This window comes from Mchenga conophoros, linkage group LG3 (genome assembly GCF_057382185.1).
Source record: "Mchenga conophoros isolate Kocher_MC1m ecotype Shallow Benthic linkage group LG3, M_conophoros_male_GT1.1, whole genome shotgun sequence".
NCBI classification, from domain to species: domain Eukaryota; kingdom Metazoa; phylum Chordata; class Actinopteri; order Cichliformes; family Cichlidae; genus Mchenga; species Mchenga conophoros.
In genome coordinates, this window is record NC_140528.1 from 53,364,716 (window position 1) to 53,382,249 (window position 17,534).

Consider the following 17,534-nt stretch of genomic DNA (forward strand, 5'->3'; position numbering starts at 1 on the left):
ATTCTTTCACATCATTTATTAATGCTAAATTTGTTGCAAACAGAATAAGAATCCACATCTCTAAGGGAAATTGCTGCAATTTGTATAATACAAATTACAAAACTTTTGCCTATGAACTAGCTTTACAAAGCTGTATTCAAACAAAACAGAAACAACAGACAAGAGAAATGTTAACCAATGTTTCTCTTCCTCTAAAAAAGAAAAAAAAAACTCCTTACATAAAAGAATAAAACACTGCCAGCAGTATAAAGTATCACAATTAGAAACTGATGGTGGGGTGGGTGCAGTTTTCTCTGTGGTGGGGTTGGGTGGACTGTCCCGGGCTCTGTGGGGCCGGGGGGCGCTGCTGCACTGGGCCCCGGTCTGGATGGGCCTGGGCCCCCTTCCCCTGGCGGGTCGCGGAGTGTGGGAGTGCCTACTGGGGTCAGCGGGGGAGCTGGCCCCAGGGAGGGGTTACCTGCCCCTCCCTTCCTTCCCTCCCCATCTCCAGCTGCCTCCCTCTTCCCGCTCCACCACAACCACCCACACATGCAGGGCCTCGGAGTAGGGGTATGTCACCAGGGTGCAGAGGAGGCTACCCCCCCTCTGTCCCCTTCTGGCTGCCTCTGCCTCAATTTTATCCCACAACTTAGACATTCACATTACTCACACTCTCATTACACATACATATAGGATCTTGGGGGTGGGCACAATCACGGAGTCCAAATTACCATCAGGGTGTACACCTCACCCCTGGCGTCGTTGCCCACCTCTCAATGTTAAATACACTTAGACATTGAGGGCTATCAGGAGGGACTATGTGCTTACCTGCTGCTCCTTGGCAGGTAGCTCCATGCCCTCCTGGGTTTTAATTGCACCTTAGAACACACATGCATCAACACTACAATGAGCGGGTGGAGGGAGGTTTGGAGTCTTCTCCCACCCCCATTCTCTGCGGCCTGCTGGAGCGGGAGGGCTAGGTGGAGTTGGCCGTCCGACTGCGGTCTGGAGTGTGGGGCCTCCCTGCTGCTACGGAGTCGGAGTGGTCTGCCTCTCCCCACCGCAGGGAAAAGGGTAACACCACCTGGGTCTGGGTGCGGTTCCCCCCTCCAGGGGCAAGGGTACCTAGACCCGGTTTGTAGAGTACGCTTGGGGAGTGTGATCGTGTGTACACAGCGTCTCTTTATGTTTGTCTCCACGTTGGTTGAGTGTGGAGTAAGTGCATATGAGAGCATGAGGGGGGGAATGGATGTTTGTGTCTGTGTGTGCCTGTATGTCTGTGTCTATATGTCAGGCTGGGTATCAGACGCCACCTCTCTGGGGACATCTCAGGCCCTCCAAGGTTTGGAGGCCTATCTCCACCTACCACCACTTCCCCTGCCAGTGGCGGACTCCCTCAGGTGTCGGTGCGTTGGTGGTTCTTTGTGTCTGGGGGTGGGCGTCCAGGTACACACTGGCTCACTCCTTGGCGGCCGCTTATCGGGGCCTGGAGCCTGGCGCTCGCTCGGGCCCCTTCGGGGGTGGGGTGCCCCCGGCTTCTCGGCCTGGGGCTCGGTCACTCAGGCACAGCTGGCGGCCGGCGGAGCTCATGGGCGCGTCACTGCAACTCCCCCTGGCTTCTGCTCCGCGGCTGCTGAGTGAACCCTCATCTGGGACTCTCCTCAGCTCTTACTGGAACAGTGGCGCGGCTGCCCCTCTGTTGGTCTTCCATGGTCTCTTGTGTTCTGGGGACCTCCGGATGTCTGGAGTTTTGATCTCCTCCATACCTGCTTCACACCCTGGAGGACGGGGCTGTGGCCCCCCCACACTCCCTAGCAGATCGTTACATGGAGAAACCTTTGGAATACAAGCGCGCTGATCCACACAGGTATGCACACGGGTGTTCACTGCTCGTAGACCCAAATTACACCTTTCTTGGCTGCTACTTCGAAGCACATCTGTCCTGCGTGCTGCACAACAACATTGAATATTTAGTATTTGCTGCTGTTTACACTTAGCTAGATTAATGCGATGGTGTTGTGTTTAGTATGTTGCTTTGTTTTTTTTTTTGTCTTTTTTTTGCTTGTTTTCTATTCTTCTCTCAACAGGTGATCCAGGAGATTTTTTTTTTCTCCCCCCCTTTCTCACTGTCCCTCTCCCCTTCTGTTTTACCTTTCCTTCCTCTTTCTTTCTCCCTTTCCTATCTCTCACTCATGTCTGTCCCGTCTGTAACATCTGAAAATAAAATATAATAAATAATAAAAACAAAGATCGACCAAATGGACCAATACGGCAATGCCACGATGATCCATTTGGCAAAGTAAATCCATTGGGTATCCTTGTTGGTCTTCAGACAACAATTCTGATGGCTAAAGAACCAAATGGGACAGGGGAGAAAAAAAAAAAAAAAGAAAAAAAAAGAAACTGATGCATCCACAAACTAACCAGTTTCAGACTTGCTGTTCTGCGATCCATATTTAGAAATTGCATTTTAATAAGGTAATTAGACTTAAAACTAAACTTGTGTTTTCCTTACTGCTTATTGACCACTGTCTTTCCATTCTAGTCCTTCCTTGAAGATTCTGAATGTTTTACATGTTTTCTGACCTAACATACTCGCTTCAAAACAATTAAGTCTTTAAAGTGTTACCAGTGTGCTGCAGTGTGGTAATCATGAATTATTTTTTTTTGTTTTCTTTTAAATTCGGTTGAGTTAACACTGATTATACGCAGGGCAGCAGCTATAACTGAATAATTACAAAATTGCTCTTCAAGCTACTCAAATGTACCACACGTGAAACATTCATTATTGAAAGTTAAAATGTTCAATCAAAACATAACACAGAACAAATGATTGTTGTACAAGAGTTTCACTCCTATTCACAAGAGCACCAGTCATTGGTAATTTACATAACAGCATTCTCTTGATGTGTGGTTTTAGAAATCTTCCTATCCAGCAGATATTAAATGTTTAGGACATTGAAGGAGATGATATCCAGACAGACCTGAAGAAGCACACCATGGGCATTTATGTCATCAACAAGGAGGATGGACAAAATGGACATTATGATTAGGGGTGGGTTTTTATAATCGATTCATCGATTAAAATCGATTCTGGCTTGGATAACGTAAAATCAATTCATTAAAATCCTGAATCGATTTTTTAATATAAATTTATTTTGTCCGAAATGCCAGAATCTCTGGTGACATCTCACAAAATTTCAAGAACCACCAAACAGTAAATGAGAGCAGGTACAGGGATTCTGCACATAGACTTAAACACACAGCGCGACCCGCAGATCAGAATCAGTTAGATGTCGCCTTTCTCACAGTCGGGGCTGAAAGCCGACAGCTCGCTGATCCGGGTCCGCGCTTTGTGTTCACGCCCTTTATGCGCTGATTCTAAAGCTGTTAGTTTGATCTCTCTCCAAACAATATTGACCGAACCAGCAGCAAAAGAAGATCCAAACGCTTCACATAAACATCGTCATGAATTCACTCTTTTACTGTTTTGCTTCCATTGCGATGCGCAGCTCTCTCTCTCTCCCTCTCTCCCTCCCCCCCCCCCTCTCTCTCTCGAACAGTTTCGCTTTCTTCATTATTCGCTTGCTTGTTACGCACAAGTCTACTGTTGTTTACAGCGCTGTCGGCCGCTGTTTTTTTCCCTTTTACATTCTTCCGAAAAGAAAACCTCATTTCTGCTGTTCAATACTGAACAAATTTAAACTTTTTAATATTATTCAAAATGCAAAATGCTTAGCCATGTCTCTAATAAAACCGCTGTAACGTCAGAGGTAATGTTCATTAATTAATGGTTTTCTTTCGTTTTTGATGTACTGCAGAATATTTTTATAAAATCCCAGGCCAGGAAAATCACCTTCATGTTTTTCTGTGTTTTATCTTCAGCTACTTTGACACAAAGGCATCTGCTGTGATGCTCACACCTTGGATAAAGTCTTGCGAGTGTCAGCTTCCTTTTTATAGATACAAAAATATGTAAATGTTCTGATTTGAATTATACTTCTGACTGTCAAAATTTCCCAGATTTAAATCGAATCGAATCGAATTAAATCGAATCGTGGATCGAATCGATTTGGGACCTTGTGAATCGGAATTGAATCGATTCTAGAAATCAGTGACGATACCCAGCCCTAATTATGATGACATTGGAATATTTGTTGAAGGGGAGATAGTCATGGACAACATTGGATCTCTGGCCCAAACAGAGAGCAGAGAAAATTTAGATGTGCAACTAAAAACATGCTTGCCATGTAATCCCCAAACATCTCTGAAATTGCTCTGCAAACTTCAGAGTACTTGTACTTCAGAAGTCCTGTGGGTACCGTAAAGACTCATGTATGCAAACAAACCACATTTTTTTTGCAATCTGATCCTCTTTCTCTTGGCTGTTTCCTTCAGGGATCACCACAGTGAATGATCCACCTCCATCTAAGCATATGCTCTGCATCCTCTTAACTCACAAGAACTAAATTCCTGTTTTTCATTTCACTTTCAGAAGTTTTTTTTCTTTTGTCCTGGATAAAAGAAATTTAATCATATATATTAATTGATATTAATTAATATCAATATTAATAATCACAAGAACCCTTAAGATGAGATAGATAAACTTGTCTCTGCAATACTGTGACAAATACTGTTGTGATAAATATGTAAGGAATTTGCATGTACTTACCAAAATAACACCATCTTCTTGAATAAACAGTAACACATAAGGGGAAGAAAATCTGCCAGAAAAGGAAGACAAATAAAAAAATAAAATAAAAAAAAAACTTTAGAAAGACAAACAATTACCGTTTCCAAGCCATTAGTGCATTACTTCATGATACTCCCTTGTAACAAAACAAATCTTACTTGTGCCTCTGTGCAAACTACAGATGGCACGATACCACTTTTTTATGTCCGATACCGATATCATAAATTTGATTATCTGCCGATGCCGATATGAATCCGATATAGTGTATTTTATAATAAATAAAACTGTTTTTATAAATATTTTGCTGCATTTTGTATAAGTTCATACTCAGTTTTAAAAACAAAACATTAAAGCTATTCTGTTATACCTGTATGCAAAAAATACACTGCACCCAAAATATTTTATACTTCAGCAATACTGATCAACCTAAAAAACTTACACCATCCTCCTTATTCAGGTATTCTAAACAGTACATAGAAATATTAAACTAACTAATAGGGCTGCCAACTCCCAGCAAAAATATTAGGAAACCACCCCGCACCCTCCGCCTGATAATGCTTAATTGACGTAATCTACTTTAATGCACAGAAATCAATTATTTTTCTATAATAATTAGATTCAATATTTTTCTTCAATACAGTTGCAGACAGCGCAGCTGGTACCTTCCCAAAGGAAAAAGTGCTGTATGTACTACTATTACTAGGGTATATATTAGACTTAATATTTACTACATACAATAATGGATCTCTATACATTTAACCAGATCACCACTTTGGTAGTAAGATTTAGAATAATTATTTATTAAAAGCTAGACATTTTAAATGAGAATAAGAAAGAAAATTATGTCTTTGTGCCCCCCTTTCCCTGTTAATGCCCTACCTGGCCCCCTGGCAAAACTTTGCTAGATCCGCCCCTGCACAGTTACCAGATGTCAGCTACATAGAAAAGGATCCTGGTGTTATTTGTCTCTCATAAACAGTTCATAACTTCCCTTCAACTCATTCATGTGACCTAAAATGTAAACCTGTTTCTTCATTACCTGTTCAGCTCTAATGATTCAGTAAAAACTTCTCCTGCACTCAGAAAAATAAAGGTGCCAACTGGAACCAAAAGTGGTTCTTTAGACTGATGCCATAGAAGAACCTTTTTTGGTGCCACAAAGAACCTTTCAAATAATGGTTCTTTGAAGAACCATTTCTTTCAGTGGTTCATTAAAGAACCATTAAAGGTGCCCCAAAGAACCATCAAGAAATGGTTCTTTGGGGCACCTTTAATGGTTTTTCAAAGAACCTTTTTAAAAATGGTTCTTTAAAGAACCATTTTTAAAAAGGTCCTTCAAATGGTTCTTTAAAAGAACCATTTTAAAGAACCTTTTTTGAGTGGTTCTTTAAAAAAACATTTTAAATCGTTCAAAATAAAATGCATCATAAATTGAATTTGAGTAGGGTAAAATAAATACGAGCACAGCGTAGACATATATTAATGGTTTATTGTCATTTTGTAGTTACCAAAAGACAAAAAGGCATTTTAACCCTCAGCACAACATCACTACTAATACATGTCACATATTAGTGTTTTAAACAGTAATAATTAAATATATTTGCTATACTATAAATAAATATATATATAAATACTATAGCTACAGATAACACAACAATACATGTATTGTTTAATTAATAAAACATCAGAAAGTGATAAAACACATTAGAAATAGCAATAGCTTCATAACAGACCAATAAATCAACACATTTTCATCAGCAGATGTTTGCATGTTCAGTAAAAATATTTCAACAACAAGTTTATGATTAAAATGATCAATGAACTTTAGCATTACGCTATGTAATGTACGTTTCATGTTGTACTCATGGTCCTTTGTTAGTCCAGTTTAGGATAATGTCTCTGACGTATGTTTCATATCAAATACAGGGAGTGCAGAATTATTAGGCAAATGAGTATTTTGTCCACATCATCCTCTTCATGCATGTTGTCTTACTCCAAGCTGTATAGGCTCGAGAGCCTACTACCAATTAAGCATATTAGGTGATGTGCATCTCTGTAATGAGAAGGGGTGTGGTCTAATGACATCAACACTCTATATCTGGTGTGCATAATTATTAGGCAACGTCCTTTCCTTTGGCAAAATGGGTCAAAAGAAGGACTTGACAGGCTCAGAAAAGTCAAAAATAGTGAGATATCTTGCAGAGGGATGCAGCAGTCTCAAAATTGCAAAGCTTCTGAAGCGTGATTATCGAACAATCAAGCGTTTTATTCAAAATAGTCAACAGGGTCGCAAGAAGCGTGTGGAAAAACCAAGGCGCAAAATAACTGCCCATGAACTGAGAAAAGTCAAGCGTGCAGCTGCCAAGATGCCACTTGCCACCAGTTTGGCCATATTTCAGAGCTGCAACATCACTGGAGTGCCCAAAAGCACAAGGTGTGCAATACTCAGAGACATGGCCAAGGTAAGAAAGGCTGAAAGACGACCACCACTGAACAAGACACACAAGCTGAAACGTCAAGACTGGGCCAAGAAATATCTCAAGACTGGTTTTTCTAAGGTTTTATGGACTGATGAAATGAGAGTGAGTCTTGATGGGCCAGATGGATGGGCCTGTGGCTGGATTGGTAAAGGGCAGAGAGCTCCAGTCCGACTCAGACGCCAGCAAGGTGGAGGTGGAGTACTGGTTTGGGCTGGTATCATCAAAGATGAGCTTGTGGGGCCTTTTCGGGTTGAGGATGGAGTCAAGCTCAACTCCCAGTCCTACTGCCAGTTTCTGGAAGACACCTTCTTCAAGCAGTGGTACAGGAAGAAGTCTGCATCCTTCAAGAAAAACATGATTTTCATGCAGGACAATGCTCCATCACACGCATCCAAGTACTCCACAGCGTGGCTGGCAAGAAAGGGCATAAAAGAAGAAAAACTAATGACATGGCCTCCTTGTTCACCTGATCTGAACCCCATTGAGAACCTGTGGTCCATCATCAAATGTGAGATTTACAAGGAGGGAAAACAGTACACCTCTCTGAACAGTGTCTGGGAGGCTGTGGTTGCTGCTGCACGCAATGTTGATGGTGAACAGATCAAAACACTGACAGAATCCATGGATGGCAGGCTTTTGAGTGTCCTTGCAAAGAAAGGTGGCTATATTGGTCGCTGATTTGTTTTTGTTTTGTTTTTGAATGTCAGAAATGTATATTTGTGAATGTGGAGATGTTATATTGGTGTCACTGGTAAAAATAAATAATTGAAATGGGTATATATTTGTTTTTTGTTAAGTTGCCTAATAATTATGCACAGTAATAGTCACCTGCACACACAGATATCCCCCTAAAATAGCTAAAACTAAAAACAAACTAAAAACTACTTCCACAAACATTCAGCTTTGATATTAATGAGTTTTTTGGGTTCATTGAGAACATGGTTGTTGTTCAATAATAATATTCCTCAAAAATACAACTTGCCTAATAATTCTGCACTCCCTGTATATGTCATATCAAAACAAGCCCACACCTGCAGTTGTTTCAGTTTTTCACTGGTGTTTCCTGTCAGCTGGTCAACCTCACATCCATATCAGCCAACCAAATGACAAGTTCCTCCCTTTGTGCTTCAAATCCCTCCCACTCTGAGACAAGGAGCTGAAAGAGATCGAGAAAAGAGTCAATTATAAAGAAGAGAAAAGTGAAACCCTCCTCAGAAGGTCTGACTCGCATACCTGCAGTTGACCTGTGATGGACTCCAGTTTGGCGTTCACGTCATCCCTCGCCGATGCCAGCAGCCGAGTCTGCAGGGTGCCCTGGAAGAGCTCAGTTAATGTTCGACTCGTCCTGGTCAGGCTCTCCAGCTGGATGAGCCGAGGTCTCCCCTCTCGCTGCTGCCTCTGAACACAGAAACACAAATTGCATCTGAAGCAGGAGGTGCAGATTTTTTTGCTATTCTTTTCTAAATCCAGGCTTGATCACGTGGAGGTATTTGGAAAACTTTTTTGGCCAGTGGACGACTGTTGTCTTGCAGAAAGTCAAATCAAACATATGCGATACACAATCAATTCACAAGAACACATTATAAAAAATAAGTCCAGTTCTTGCCTGATTTCAAGTGAAATCTGCATCAAAACAGGGTGACAGAAGTAAAACGAGAGCACAAAGCCTCACTTTTTACAAGCCTGCTATTACAGTTCTCCTCTATGCAGACGACTTTCCTGTTTTCAAGGCACAACTTGGATCTGCTGTACGAATCTTATGGATACACACTAAATGAAACAATAGTGTGCATGACTCCAGATTCTGATCCCTCATGGTCCCAACATAGCAACAGCAATAAAGAAAATGTTGAGGCTTCAAAATACAAAGTCCATAAACCAATGGCTGACATGGGTGTCATCATAAGGGTGATAAATATACAGATTTCAGTCTGTCTTAGAGATTTGATGTTCATTTACCTGCAGATGCACTATACGTACCTGCTCCATGGTTTTTCACAACATTTTGCACATCACTATTTAATACAGGAAGTAGGTGAACTAAAACAAGTCATCGTTCTTTGTGAGAGGACCATATTAATGAAACCAACCTCAATGACATCATAGGGATCCCTAAAGATGCTCCTGCTGCTTTTCTTCCTCCTCATCCTAAGCTTCCTTCTCCTTGTCCTCGCCTTCCATCCAATTGTAATTCAACCTAATTGTGTTTCTCCCCCTCCTCTTCCTCATTTTGTTGGAGCTGTGAACACAATTAATGTGAATCTGGATTAATTTGTGCAAACAAGAAAAATCTACAGCTTTTTGGTCAGAGGTGCTCTTGTGATTTAAGCCGGGTAGAGTAGATTTATGTGTTGATGCTACCTGCTTCAGCTCTGGCTGCTGAGTGATATTTACACCCTGGCTGGATTACAAACTTTAACCATGTGCTGAACTTTGGCCCAGCGTTGATACCTCTTGTTAGTATAACGACCTCTTCTTAGCTTGTATGTATGATGTATGATGGTGGATAAATGAAATATACAAAAAAATTAACTATATTACAAAAGAACATCTATCTTGGAAACATCAAATGACCGGAGCATAACTTGTCAACTAGTCCGAAACTAAGTTATGCAGGAAGACACACCTTCTCATGTCACATTTCTATTCATTTCTATATAATTCGATTAGACAATAAAGAGTCATCTAATCTAATTATTCATTCAAAACACTTATGCATAGCTGTATTTTATAAAGCTCATACAGAATTCAAGGTACAGGTTCATGTGAGTATTTAATGTACGGCTCAGATCTACAGAATTTCAGAGTTTCTAGAGCAGACACAGAGCTCACATCACAACAGGCTTCAGGCGCCATTTTAGTGACTTTAACAATATATTACATTTTAATTTCGGTCTAGCTGACATTAGGTTATGTACGCAGCACGCAATTGAACCACATATTTTAGAAGCCAAAGGTTCAAATTAGCTGGGAGCAGCTTCACTTAATTATAACAGTGGTTTTGTTAGGAAAACAGTTGGATACTAAATTGCGTTGACCTCAACGGCTAACGTATCTAGCTAATCGCTACTGTTAGCACAACATTAACAGCAAGCTACAATGACGAGTAACAAAAATAAAACCGTAATTGTCGTGTTATTCAATTATACGCGGGTCCACTGTACGATTCATAACCACACTTTATTTTCCTGTTCTTGCTCTGCCCCACATAACATAACATTCTATACAGAAACACACCGGTCTCGCCCTCTAGCTGCCATCAGCCTAACTACACTGACCGGCTGCATTAACATCTACTGTACAATGCAATTACACCACATCTCCCCTTTCTAGAATCAATGGGTAGACTACCATTGACTCACCAGACCTTAGAGGGTTATTCTGCCTCTGTGGCTGGAAGGTCTGGTCCTGCGCTTACCTGTAAGGAATACTATATAATGAAAATCTTAACTCTAATTAACCCGTTAAGTAACACAAATTCTTACATGCTAACTTGTCACACCCCCTGCATTTCCCAACTTCTGAACATGCATATTTGAAAATGACAACCTTTTAGCTTTTACACTTTTACCCATATTGTGCAAACAATACTACGAAAGAGGGGTATTCTTGTATAAAACAGTCCTTTCCATCTTATCCGTTATAAGTCCAATCTGGTTGGTCTCACAACCACTCTTCCGGATCTGGTTCTGGGTGTAGATGGAAGCTCTGGAGAAACTGTCTCTGGCATGTCCGTGGAGCACTGCTCCCCGGCTTCTGCAGATTCTGGCTCCCCATTATTGCTCTCAGTTTGGTCTGGAGAGTGTTTCATGGGAACAAGATGCCGACGATTCCGCCTAATTGTCCCACGAGGTCCCTCCACGAGATATGATCGTGGTGTGGAGTGGCTGCCAATAACGGTGCCGCTGGCTCTCTGGTCTGTTATCCACACTTCTTGGCCTGGAGTGAGCCTGTCGAGGCTGCGTGCGCGATGACGAAGGTTATATGACTGTGCCTCTTTAGTCCTCCTCTCCTTTTCCCTCCGGGTGACAACCACACTATCAGGAAGTGCGGGGTCTAGCAGAGATGGCAGTATTGGCACTGTGGTGCGAAGCCGTCTCCCCATCAAGAGTTGGGCTGGACTATAGCCATTCTGCAGTGGGGTGGCTCTGTAAGCGAGCAGAGCCAAGTGTGGATCAACAACTTTCCGCAATAGATTCTTGACAGTCTTAACTGCTCGTTCGGCTTCGCCATTGCTTTGGGGATATTTCGGGCTGCTTGTAATGTGACAGAAGCCATACACTTTTGCAAATGTCTCAAAAGCTGCCCCTGAAAACTGTGGCCCATTATCTGTTACCAGCTGCTCGGGGATCCCATGTCGTGCAAAAATCACTTTGAGATGATGGATCGCGTCCTCTGACCTTGAAGGTGTGAGAGGGGCAATCTCAACAAATCTTGAGGCATAATCCACGACAAGAAGGTAGGTTTTCCCTCTCAGCATAAACAGATCGGCTCCTAGCTTTTGCCACGGCCGCCCCGGATACTGTGATGGCATCAGCGGTTCTGTGTGGTTTTCTCTCACTTGGCAACATGTCCGACAGTTAAGGACAAGCTCATTTATCTGCTGGCTTAGCCCTGGCCACCAAACCGACTGTCGTGCTCGCTGTCTGCACTTAACCACTCCCTGGTGACCTTCGTGCAGTCTGGTGAGCACATCAATTCTCATAGTTGCAGGTATAACCAACCTGTCCCCTTTGATTAGCAGACCATCATGTACGGTGAGGAACGCCCGTTCTGCCCAGTACAGTCTTAGCGCTGGTTCGCTGTTGAAATGTGTGGGCCATCCTTCCTCACACAGCTGCATCACGCGAGCACATACGCTGTCCCTCTCCAGCTCTTCTCTCAGCTGCTCCAAGAAATTGTTGCTAGCTGGCAGATTGTCCATCAACATGTCCACGTAAATATTTGTGCTCTCCAACAACTCCTTGTCTTGAAGTGTTTCTTTTGCTTTCACTGGAGATCGTGAGAGCGTGTCAGCTGTCCACAGGTGTTTGCCTGGTACATGCGAAATCGAGTAGGAATATCGCATGAGGCGCATCCTAAAGCGTTGAATTCTGGGAGGGAGCGCATCCAGAGTTTGTGCCCCCAGCAGACTTAGCAGCGGCTTATGGTCTGTCTCCATTTGAAAGTGTTTGCCAATAAGAAAGTTGCGGAACCGCTCACAAGCCCAGGTCAGACCTAAAGCCTCCTTTTCAACCTGAGCGTATCTCTGTTCTGTTGCAGTGAGGGAGCGTGACGCGTAGGCAACGGGTCTCCACTCCTCGTCCCATCTTTGAAGCAGCACACCCCCTAAGCCATACGATGATGCGTCCGCTGACACCTTGCAGTCACGGCTTGGGTCATACATGGCCAACACTGGCGGTGATGTGAGCGCATCTTTCAGGTTCTGAAATGCTCTAGCCTGGTCAATGTCCCATCTCCAGCAGTTTTTCTTAGACAGTAAGTCTCTTAGAGGTTTGTCCTTCTCTGCGAGCTGTGGGATAAACTTTCCAAGCTGGTTAACCATTCCCAGAAAGCTCCTTAACTCACTCACACTTTGTGGCTCCTTCATCTCCCTCACAGCCTGGGTCTTGCTTGGGTCAGGGCTGATACCGCTGGCTGAGAGAACATGCCCTAAAAACGTCACCTGCTGTTTCGCGATGTCGCACTTGTTAATGTTCAGGGTGATGCCAGCTTTTTGGATCCTGCCCAGCACAGCGTGTAGGCGAGAGTCATGCTCTTCCTGCGTTCTGCCCCAGACCAGCACGTCGTCCATGTGGCAAACCACCCCTTCCATACCATCTGTGACCTCTGTGACCATCCTGTTCTGGAAATGCTCCGGTGCTGAAGCAATCCCGAAGGGCAGTCTCTTGAAGTAATAACGCCCAAACGGTGTGATGAAAGTGGTGTATTTGGCTGAGTTTTCCGTCAGAGGTATCTGCCAAAACCCCATGTTAGCGTCCAGCTTGCTGAATATGCTGGCACCAGCCAATCTGCCCAATGTTTCCTCCACCGATGGCAGTATGTACTTCTCTCGACACACAGACTCATTGAGGTGTGTAAGGTCGACACATATGCGTACATCTTCTGTCTTCTTCGGTACCACCACCATGCCTGAGCACCAATCAGTTGGCTCCTCAATCCTGCTGATCACCCCTAGTTCTTCCATACGGGCCAGCTCCTGCTTAACTTTGTCCATCAGAGGCAACGGGATTCTCCGTGGCGTCTTCAAGGAAAAAGGTTGAGCTCCAGGTTTCAGTTTGATGTCGTACGGCTGACGTACTTCACCGAGACCACTGCACAGCTTTGGGTAGCACTTTTTAAGCGTCTCTATAGTTATGCTCTCCAGACGAGCCACAAGCTCCAGCTTGCTAATAGCAGGTCTCCCCAGCAAAGCAGTGTGCAGGTGTCTGATGACAAAGACATCCTCAAGTATTTCTTTGTCTCCCTTCCTCAGTGCAAGCTCACTGACACCAACGACATCCAAACGACTCCTCCCGGGACCCAGCAGAGCCTTGGTTGATTTGTGGAGACTGGGGGGGTGGTTGTGTCTGTAGAGCTCCTTAAACACCTTAAGGGGTAGGACTGTCACATCGGCTCCTGTATCAATTTTAAATGACACGTTTTTGTTGTTTATGCTTAAGTCGACAGTCCACGGCTCACCCTCACACTTAACACTGCCCAGGAACAAACCATGTTCATCCTCTTCAACCTCATGCACTGTTTTTGGTGCCCTGCATACACGCCTGTAATGTCCTTTCTTTCCACATGCATGGCATTTCACTTCATTCGCTGGACAATCCTGCTTTGAATGGGATGGAGCGCCACCACATTTCTGACAGGTTGGCCCTTTTCTGCCATCTTCTCGGAATCCACGTGTTTTAGCTTGACGACTATCAGTCTGGAGCAGTTTGGTTCTAACAGGCTTACGACTGATTTTATGCACTCTATCTACTGACTTAGCATCGCTAGCCTCACCTCTAGAGTCACCTCGCAAGGAGGATTGTTGTCGCTTTACCTCTTCACTTTGCCTCGCCATGTTGATAGCCCTCTGCAAAGTCAAATCTGGGTCAAGCTGCATGCGTTCTGACAGCCGTTTGTCCGTGAGACCGACAACGAGCCTATCACGTATCAGCTCATCATGTAGCACTCCATAGTTGCAATGTTCTGCTAGCGCATACAGTGCTGTCACAAAAGCATCCACTGTCTCATTGTCTCCCTGTCGGCGCATATTGAATTTGGCGCGCTCATAGATCACATTTTTCTTCACAATGAAAAAAGCCTGGAAACCATCACGTACCCCCTCGTACGTTGTCCTTTGCTCCGCTGTTAAACTCAGACCGCGAAGCACATCGTCCGCCTCATCTCCCATGCAGTAAATCAACGTGTTGACTTGGTTTTCCTCCGAGCTGACGTTCAAATTACTGGCGAGACGGAATCTCTCGAACCTCCGTATCCATTTGGACCACTCCTGCGGTTTTGAAAAGTCGAAGGATTCCGGTGGCTGGATGCTGAATGTCGCGCTCGGCCCCGCCGGTGCTCTCTGTGCAGTCTCATCCGCCATATTCTCCCCTCGTTATCCCGCGAGCTCCGCCAGACACAGGTTCGTTCAGTCGAGGTTATATGGATCAGTACAGGACTTCTGACACCATGTCGTGTTATTCAATTATACGCGGGTCCACTGTACGATTCATAACCACACTTTATTTTCCTGTTCTTGCTCTGCCCCAGATAACATAACATTCTATACAGAAACACACCGGTCTCGCCCTCTAGCTGCCATCAGCCTAACTACACTGACCGGCTGCATTAACATCTACTGTACAATGCAATTACACCACAGTAATAAGGTTTTAATGAAAATGTTTTACCTTTTCTAACAATCCCAGAATCCACAGCTTCAAAGTCCAGCAGGTACTGAAGACTGTTATCTGTTTCGCTGTCACAGTCCGTGAGTTTTTTTTTCCCGAAGGTCGCACACTCTGTCTGCGCATGCGCATCCCAACGACTGACCCCCTCCGTCCGCTCCCGGGAGGTTACAGTATGACCTGTTCTGACGTCACTCTCTCTCTCCCTGTCATTTATTTGGCTCGAAACACATATTAACAAATTGATCAGTGATGAACAACTACTCAGATCATTTACCTAAGCAGTGTGCTTTGTCAAAACGAAGTCTGTGTTCATTACACTGACATTCTGTCCTGCAATTGTTATTTACTTGTATTTTATAATTTGACTTTACATACTGCTGGGTGGTTTGTAAAGTTTACAATAACTAGTATTATCATTATGCTATATTTTCAAAAATATATAATAATCTCAAAAGTAATGCCTTGGAGTAGAAAATAGTAATGCTTTATTAAAATTTAAAACTAAAGTACAGTATTTGAATGTGTGTATTGTGTCTACTGTTTGCAAATATTTCTAACTTTTATTTGAATATTCAGTTTCCTACCATCTTCTCTTAAAGGGTAATTGCCAGGTATCCCGCCCTTCCCCTTCGCACACACATGCACACAAAGAAAACACACAGTATAATTCACAGCCTCATTATAGTGAATAAATATTTATGCCATTTACACCATCAAACTTAGATTGCTAAAGATGAAGAACCTTTTGTTCTTTAAAGAACCATTTGTTATAGCTGAAGAACCATCCACAAAATAAAAAGGTTCTTTGACGTATGATGGTTCTTTAAAGAACCATGAAGACATCTGAAGAACCACTTAAGAACCATAATTTTTCTGAGTGTGGTTTCACCTATTACACAAGAGATTCCCGGAGAATAAACTCTGACACAGTAGAGTCCTTCAGCTAAAAAGCTACCTGAGGTTTAAACAGGAAGTATGCTTATTCAGGCCAGTTTTGAGAAATCCTCGTAGGCAATGTCCACTCTCTTTCCTTTCTGAGGTCCAGAGTCAAGAGTGAGTGCAGCGCTGAAATGTTTTTCATCAATGCCCTCTAGCAGAGCCTCCATATCTCTGTAAGGACCATTCAGGATCAAAACTCGTTTACCTGGGGCAGGTATAACTGTCTCTAAGTGATTCTGGTCCAGTTTCAGTTTGTCTCCAGAGTCGATCATTTTTACCACTGCGGTGTATTTGTCTCGTACCTCCATGATGACAGCCTTCTTTTTGTGGTATTTCTCCCCCAGTCTTTTGGTGATTACTTTTACTATAATATTGGGCTGCAGCCAGTCATCAGTTCTCACCGGCTGCTGTTGTTGTTGTTTTTTCTTCTCCATCTCTATGATCTCCTCCAAAGCTGATTTCTTCTTCTTTTCCCCTCCTCTGGAGTCTGAGCTGGAGTCTTTCCTTTTTACTGAGGTCGAAGACGAAGATGATGCTGCTTTAAGCGCACTAGCACCCAGAACCGAACTTGATTTGGAGGGGCCAGTGACAGAAGAACAGGCACCCAAGTTGAAAGCAACTTTTTCTTCCTCACTCTCCCGTTTGAGCTCTGTGTAGACTGGAGTTTCATCAGTGCCCTTGCCTTCACGGCCTTTGCGGACCTGCTCCTCGATCATTCTGGCACTCCTCTCCTCGTCGTCAAGCTCCTGTTTCTTCTTTCTCGCCTGCTCCTCTTGGCGTCGGATGGTCTCTGGGTCGCGGTCGATGTACTGGATGTACCAGCCTTTGGAGGTTTCATCAACTTTGCAAAAACCCCCTCTGCCCAGCCACTTGGTGAAGTCGGTCAGAGTCTCCCACTGCGTTGAGTTCATATGGATGTGCTCCCGGTGACTGATGTACTCATTGTAGACGATGTTGCTGTGTACTCGCTTGGTCCCAAATCGTCTCCTGAGCAGCTCCAGGAAGTCACTTTTGAATTCATCTGAGAAGTAGTCCATGAACTTGGTGGGGTTCTCAGAGGCCAGCAGTAGCTGCCTCTGATGGGACTCGGACATGCAGTGACACTTAAATCCGTTCTCGTCCCTGCATTGTTTCTGACACATCTGGCAATACCATCTCAACTTGTGTAGACCTTTGGCTTTTATTCGGTTGCTTATCGCTTTGGGTGAAAGAAAATCTGCTTTTCCCATTATGACTAGTTACCTTTAACACGAAACACTTTATAAAATGATTTAAAAAAAACGTTTTTCCTCGAAAAGCCGCTCAGACCAGCGCTCGCTGCTAGGGTAAACAGTTTCCGCGTGTGCTTCTACGTCATACCCTCGCGAATAAACGAAAAAACTTGCGAATGTCCAGTCTTGCCGCGGCCACTCGTTTTGATAGTCTCGATGCTACGAAGAAAAGAACCTAAGAGAAAATGTGGCCCGATCAGCTCAAAGCCTCGCTTATATTTCCGCAGAGCGCGCGGAGCTTCGTCACGCACCAATCGTAGAGAGGCTTACGGCAGCGCGCAAC

At 43.7% G+C, this 17,534-nt stretch overlaps 1 protein-coding gene and 1 pseudogene across 2 annotated transcripts; both read right to left on the bottom strand.

Annotated features, from left to right (window-relative positions):
- Positions 1-7,553: 7,553 nt before the first annotated feature.
- Positions 7,554-15,145, bottom strand: LOC146579491 (uncharacterized). 2 transcript variants are annotated; one of them, XM_085269381.1, is made up of 4 exons: positions 15,042-15,145; positions 9,243-9,391; positions 8,386-8,550; positions 7,554-8,308 (listed from the first exon to the last, which is right to left on the bottom strand). In XM_085269381.1, exons 2-4 carry the CDS (start codon positions 9,297-9,299, stop codon positions 8,219-8,221), a joined length of 312 nt encoding a protein of 103 aa, XP_085125507.1. In that variant the 5' UTR covers positions 9,300-9,391; positions 15,042-15,145; the 3' UTR covers positions 7,554-8,218. The 2 variants fall into 2 exon arrangements, with proteins under 2 accessions (XP_085125507.1, XP_085125508.1); XM_085269382.1 differs by lacking the exon at positions 15,042-15,145 and having other exon boundaries at positions 9,243-9,674.
- An 808-nt stretch (positions 15,146-15,953) lies between these two features.
- Positions 15,954-17,254, bottom strand: LOC146579492 (DNA/RNA-binding protein KIN17 pseudogene; annotated as a pseudogene).
- Between the last annotated feature and the right edge of the window lie 280 nt (positions 17,255-17,534).

Coding starts and splice junctions, on each gene's coding strand:
- LOC146579491 (XM_085269381.1), bottom strand. CDS start 9,299: ATGAGGAGGAAGAAAAGCAGCAGGAGCATCTTTAGGGATCCCTATGAT. Junction 8,551..9,242: donor ATCCCTATGATGTCATTGAG/GTTGGTTTCATT, acceptor TTCTGTGTTCAG/AGGCAGCAGCGAGAGGGGAG. Junction 8,309..8,385: donor CCATCACAGGTCAACTGCAG/GTATGCGAGTCA, acceptor GATCTCTTTCAG/CTCCTTGTCTCAGAGTGGGA.